This window comes from Orycteropus afer, unplaced genomic scaffold, assembly GCF_000298275.1.
Source record: "Orycteropus afer afer isolate SDZICR_OR568_19922 unplaced genomic scaffold, OryAfe1.0 scaffold00226, whole genome shotgun sequence".
Taxonomy (NCBI): Eukaryota; Metazoa; Chordata; class Mammalia; order Tubulidentata; family Orycteropodidae; genus Orycteropus; species Orycteropus afer.
Window position 1 is genome coordinate 3,854,145 of NW_006921813.1, and position 6,986 is coordinate 3,861,130.

The window sequence follows — 6,986 nt, forward strand, 5'->3', positions numbered from 1 at the left end:
ATGTGTTCATTCAAGTCCAATTTCAAAATATTATCTTCTAAGTCATCTAAACCAAATATGGCTGAGACTTTAGGCATATACCATCCTGGGGTAAAATTCTTCTTCAGCTTTTCAAATCTGGACTAGCAGTTATGTGTGGCCAAAGTAAATAGTTGGAACCATCACAAGGTAGACATTTTCATTACAAATGGGAGACACTGGAGGGAAAGAAGGGATAGCAGGCACCAAGCAGAATAATGTACATTAGATCTCAAGCAGGTTCTTCCCAGTTCAGTCATGACTGACAAAACAGAACCAAAATGGACCTGTACGATGTGGGTGTGCTGGAACGATAACTGAAACAGGAAAAATTGTGGATCAACCTCCTGCTAGACATTAGTCTCCCTTCTAGAAAATATAGCCACCAAATCTCTTGAGTGACACAGTCAGAAATAGTGCTCCAGGCTCAAGTTATTGTTCTGATATTCATTCATTGTATAAATTCAGGTCTGTTCTGATTTTGCTGCGTTAGCCATGACTGAACCGTTTCGAATCAGATCAAAGCCCTCCTCTCAAGGTTTGAAAATAATCATCTGTTCTTTGGGACCATATAGACTTTGGCCCTGCCCTCCAGACTCTGGGTGTTGGTCATTCCTTCTGGATTCTTGGTGGAGGCCTCTCAGCCCTGGGCTTCAGCTCTGCCCTTCAGGCCCACGAGGACAGCAACTCTGCTCCCTCAACTTTGGAAAGCTTCATTCTCCTATTCCATCTGAGTGGCAACCCCACCTCCCTGGGCCTCAGTAGGCACTTTTCTTCTGCCCCTTGGACATAGCAATCATCATCTCTGGGCAATAGCCCCATCCTCTGGCATACCTTAACTGCGTCTCCATCCTCCAGAACCAAGTTGGTGAAGATCTGACTCTTTGAAACCTTGGAGGCTGTGGCCTCACCCTTTGAAACCAGTAGGGCTCTGCTTCCCATGCTCCTTCCAACAGTTCTGCTCGTCTCTGAGCTGCTCCAGGGATGGCCCTTCTCTTTTCTTGGAGGACAACAGATGTAACTTCTTTGGCCTATTTCCTGCTTATGGAATTCCGAGAGGCAGACAGTGTTCTCTCCTTTCATTCTTTCATCCCTTCAGTCTAGGTTGATGGTTTTCTGCAGTGGTAGTTGGTTTGATCCATCAGTCACAGGCTTATTCTCTTTTAACAAAAGATTGTGTAGCCACATCCTTGGTGAAAAATCTAGGACACATGTCCTTAGTTTGTACAACAGAATTTTCCAAATCTTTAAGTTCTGTTTTCATTTTGCACAGGTCATTTCTAAGTCCATCTCTTTCTTCTCCCATTTTACTGTAAGTGGCAAGGAGAAACCATGTGACCCCTTTAAGATCTTTCTGAGAAATCTCCTCAGGCAGATACTCAAGTTCTTCACCCACAAGTTCTACCTTCCACCAAACATTTGAACATAATTCAGACAAGTTCTTTGTCTCTTCATAAAAGACATCACCCTTCATACATTGTCCAATCACATATTCATCATTTTCTTTAAAGCCTCACCAGAGGCACATTTAACATCCACATTTCTGGCAACATTCTGTTGCAGGCACCATATGTATGCTCTAAGATGATAAACATTTTCTCTATTGCTCTTCTCACTTTCTCCTGAGCTCTCACTAGAACTGCCTTTGACATCTATAATTCTACCAACAATCTCTCCAAGGCAACCTAGACTTTTACTTTTAGGCATCTTAAAGGTCTTCCAGCTTCTACCTGTTACTCAATTCCAAAACCACTTACACATTGTAGGTATTTGTTAGAGCAGCACCCCACTCCAGGTACCAAATTCTGTTCTAGTTCTCTAGTGCTGCTATAACAGAAATACCACAAATGAATGGCTTCAACAAACAAGTGCATTTTCTCACAGTTTAGGAGGCTAGGAGTATGAATTCAGGGTGCTGGCTCTAGGGGAAGACTTTCTTCCTCTGCCTGCTCTAGAGAAAAGTCCTTGTCTCTTTCGGCTTCTGCTCCAGGGTGACCTGCATGTGGCTTGGCATCTCTCTCCCCCCATCGCTGCTTCTCTGACTTACTTGTTTAATCTCTTTTATATCTCAAAATTTATTGACTCAAGCCACACCTTACACTAAGCCTGCCTCATTAACATAACAAAGACAACCCATTTCCAATGAGATTATAACCACAGGCATAGAAACTAGCATTTATAACACATATTTGTCAATTCATAACACTCCAAAGCTCAGAAAATGGTTTCTTCTCATTAATGAAAATATACAAAAGATTCCATTGTCATCACTTTTTTTAAGAAATGTTAAAATATTAGTTTCAAAAAATTAAGCACTATCAGAGTTTATATCTCATTATAAATCATTGTTTGGTAATTCTTCAGATGTGCCTATTGCCTTCCACATTTGGAAAAGGGCAGAGTGACTAAATATGGCTTCTGTAGCAATGTATGTGACCTGACCCACATTTATGTGGGCTGGCTGGGGAGTCCGTAGCAAATCATTCTAAGACTGGTGTGGGAAACACTACATTCCCATGGGAATGTTGTTAGTACTGCATGTTGAGAGTTTTTATTTGTTTGTTTGTTTTCAGGTGAAAAGATACTTATTTTCTTTTTTCTTAGAACCCCTAAAAGTCAAATAATGATCAAGGTAAAGACTATATGAACTGAATTTCCAAGGGGTGGCTCTTTATAGCACTCAGTGGCCCTTAAGTTAACCACTGCAGACAAGCAATATCCCCTTCTAATTGCTCTAGGCTCACCCCTGCCATATAGAGTTTATGTAATCTAGGCAGGCCCCTGCAATGAAACCTGAGTGTTGGTGAGGCAGCAGCCCCTGTTCTTACCCTCTGGCCCTTTTATCTGTGCCACACACAGCTCTCTGTCATAGATGCAGGGCAGCTTGTGAACAGTGATGGCTGTACTATGACCGGCACAGTTCCCGGGGGTAAGACTGGATGGACACTCCTCAGAATGGTCTACTATGGGAGATCAAAAGGGAGGCATTTGCACAGGAAGAGAGTGCAGAGGACAGGGATGCATAGGAAAGAAGGACACAGGGGAAACGTAACCCACAGGGAGGAAGTGGGAAGAGAGCTGTTGCATTGTCAGGATGTCTGTCAATGTCATGAAACAAAATGTGTGTGAACTGTTGAATGGAAAACAAATTTGCTCTGTAAACTTATACCCAAATTATTACAATAGAAAAATCAGTATTTCAAAAAAGGGACTGACACCAGGCTTTCTCATTCTTTCAAAAACAGAAGACTGGATGGAGAATTTCTCACGTGGGCATTCACCACTTCCTTGTTTTTTAGCCAGTCCCTAGCTAAACATTCCTCTACTTCTTTATCCTTACCAGACCCAGAAAGGCCGTTGTCAGCTAACAGCAGCTAAGAACATGACAGAAAAAACCTAGATGAGGCTCCTTTGCCCCTGGCCTGCCAGGGCTTGATGAGGATGGAAGGGGCTGCAGTTGCCATGTCTCAGCTCAGGGTGTGGGTTCAGAGTATGAGCTCAGACTTCCAAAGGGTCCGTGAATGCTTTGATTATTAGAGCATTTATTTAATCCAGCCACTACTTTTGCTTAGGAGGAAACTGAGGCCCAGGGTGCTGTTGATTAGGGAGTACATGTAGTCTAGTGTATCAACCTTGAGACTGTGCAAATAGGGAATAGTTCCAAAGAGGACTGCTTAGACTGTGGGTTGTCTGGCTATATATAGCACATAAAAGGGAGAAAAGATACAGAAATGGAAGCTGTAATTGAAACAGTGGCCCGGGTCTACCTGTCTGAAAATTCTGTGACATCATCTCCCAACTGAGAAATTTCACAAAATTGTGAACCTCAGTAGCAGGGTGGGTAGCACCTGTCAACCTGGAAGCCAGGTTTCTTTAGTCTCTCAGTACCATTTCTGTTTTATTCTTGGGCTTGAACAGGGACAAACAGAAGAAAGCAAATACACAAAGGGCTGGGTAGATTAATTATTATACATTTGAATTTGCTGAAGACCACAGGAAGGAACTCAAGTTATTAGAAGTGTCTTACAGTTTGCAGCTGACTTTACACAGTTGTGGTCCCACTCAACTGCAGCTCTCCATCCTGGCCGTGGAAAAGTCCTCTAGCAGCCTTCCCTTCCTGGTGCCTGCAGATCAACTCTTCTGGTCAAGGAGCAGGGTCAGATCGGGGCCTGGGTCTTTATTCTCAGAAGGAAAGCTGTGGACTATTTCTTTGCGGTGGTGTTGTCTACTCAATTTCAACTCATAGTAACCCCTGTGGTACAGAAGAACTGCCCCATAGAGTTTTCTAGGCTATAATCTTTATGGGCAGATTGCCAGGTCTTTCTCCCATGGTGCCATTGGGCAGGTTTGAACTGCCTACCTTTTGATTAGCAGCCAAACACATAACCGTCCTGCCACCAGGCTCCTTTTCTTTGCCATAACTCTGGGCGTCTCTGAATGCATAGGTTTGATATAATAGGAGCAGAAATTTGATTCTCATCTCTGAAATTGTCAGGGCTTTAGTCTTGATAACTCCGTCTTTAAACAAGCATCCTGTACCTGGATTATGATGTGCCTGTGCCACCATGTGCTCCCTGTGCTGGGGATGACAGGCAGGCCTTTGTCACAGTGCAGGGCAAGGTGCGAAAATCACGTGATGCAGATGGTTGCCAAAGATATGACCTATCTAGCAATGATGATTTTTATAGTTGCAAAAATTAGGGCACTCTGCTTTCTAGTTCTCATTAGAAAGTCCCTAGACACCGCTGCCTTCTTTTTTTTTTTTTTTTTGTTACCTGAAAGTGACCTTATTTAACCATAACTTTGAAGTGTTCTCTACAGAAACTTGCCACACTGGGGCTATAACTGTTTTGCTGAACTCTTCCTTTTCTCCCTGTCCTCCTGCAGCTCAGCCTAAGACCCACTGTGGCAGAGCTACAAGCGCGAAGGATCCTGCGGTTTAACGAGTATGTAGAAGTCACCGATTCCCCGGACTATGACCGCCGGGCAGACAAACCCTGGGCCAGGTTAACACCTGCGGACAAGGCAAGAGTCACAATGGCTTTATTCATGATTGTGTTGCTTTTCTGGAAGCTTCGATGCCTCCCACTTAGTCATCCTAGGAGGCTAGATCTTACCAAATATTCCAGCAATTTTCCACTTCTGATTACTTAAGCCACTTAAATGATATATTTAGTAATATCAATATAGTTCTTTCCACTAAGCCTTAGAGAATACCAGTTTTTGGTTACCATGTAACCTGCTTGTATTCAAAGCTGGATGCGGAGGGCTTTACTATTGCCATGATTTATCTTTACTCCTGAAAATACAACTTACACATCTTATTATTTTGAAATTATGTGTTAGTGGAAAATGTATTGATCTATGTCAACACTGGTATACTTTTTGCATTAAGAGCCAGATAGTAAACATTTTGGACTTATATAGCTTTTTGTCATCACTGCTCAGCTCTGCCACTGTAGCTTGAAAGGAGCACTAGACAATATGCAAATTAAGGGCATGGCGTGTTCAAATAAAACTTTATTGACAAAAATAGTCAGAGGATCATATTTGGTCCATGGGACATGGTTTACCAAGCCCCATAATGGCTCATAATTCAGAAAAATGGAAACACATAGAGGTTCTATCAGGGAGAAAGAGTATTATTGTATGAGTACTCTGTTTCCACAGCCAAAGCTTTATGACAACTATTTTAAATTCATCCATATCCCACGTAATGTTGTCTAATGTGTACTTCTAAGCAAAATTTAGTATTGAAAATCTGTTGTATGACACTGAATCTTTATGCACTCTGTACTGATGCCTTTTAATAGGTTTTATTCTGTAAAGTACCTCATGTGTCAAACATATCATGGAGATATATTTTCTGACATCAGCTCCTAAATAGAAATGAAAACTCAGAAGGAATAAGGTAACAGAGGAAGAATGTCCTTATGAGAATAGACAGCAAGGAGGCTGACACTAGCACACTGCTGCCAGCAACCCTGCGGCCCAACCCTCACACACAAGGCTCGCGTAACCAGTCAGGGGTGTGAAAAACACATCCTCCTCTAGGAGCCCTGTTTCCAACTGATGTGCAATGTCGCTAAGACCATTCAGTGTGGTTTATGCTACATGCAAGTCTCAACCAGCAGCCCTCTGCCCTTCCCTTTTCTACCCACAGTCCGTTGTGAGTAATTTCCCATGCTTTATCTACATTCCTCTCTGCACTTGATCCTTGCTATGAAGCAGCAATGGACTTTAATTACCACTCCATGTGGTTCCTGATCCCCCACAAAGAAATACAAGGCATTGGGTCAGGTATAGTCTCTAAGGTCAGTGAGTAATATTTCACCCCTAACCCTATCAGGCTTTATCTTATACAGTCTTCTGGCATTTTGTTTTTAATTTTGTGAAATATATCAAATATGGCAAAGAATATATAAAAATAATGAACAGTATAAATGATAAAAATGAAACACCTGTCATACTAATCTCTACCCCATGGAAGAAGCCCCGGAGTGGTGCACATTGTTACCAAGCTTGGCTGGTAACCAAAAGGTTGGAGGTCCCAGTCCACCCAGAGGGATCTCTGAAGAAAGACTTGGCCATCCATCTACTTCTGAAAAATCAGCCACTGAAAACCCTTCATGAATTTAGACAATTTCTGATATTAGATCACAGTCATTTACGGGTAATGGATGTGATGTCAGTTCTACTCTGACATCATGGGGTTGCCATGAGTCAGAAGCAACTCAGTGTCATCTGGTACTGGTGACCACCTAGAAGAACTTTACTAGAGTAATACTAATACCTGAAACAGCCCCTGTGTGCTCCTCCTCAATTACATTTTCCTCCCTTCTTCAAGGCATAACTACTATCTGTGCTTTTTTGCTGATCATTTGTTTTTTTAAAATAGTTTAACCACCTTCATATATATCACTAAAGCAAAGAAATATACGTGTGTGTGTGTGTGTGTGTGTAGATAT

General features: G+C 42.2%; 1 protein-coding gene across 1 annotated transcript in view; it reads left to right on the forward strand.

Annotated features, from left to right (window-relative positions):
- PHACTR2 (phosphatase and actin regulator 2) overlaps positions 1–6,986 on the forward strand; it is a 195,126-nt gene that overhangs the window by 178,335 nt on the left and 9,805 nt on the right. Inside the window, exons 10-11 of the mRNA XM_042782041.1 lie at positions 2,592–2,650; positions 4,906–5,043. Coding sequence (XP_042637975.1) covers positions 2,592–2,650; positions 4,906–5,043 — 197 coding nt within the window. The remainder of the gene's footprint in view (positions 1–2,591; positions 2,651–4,905; positions 5,044–6,986) is intronic.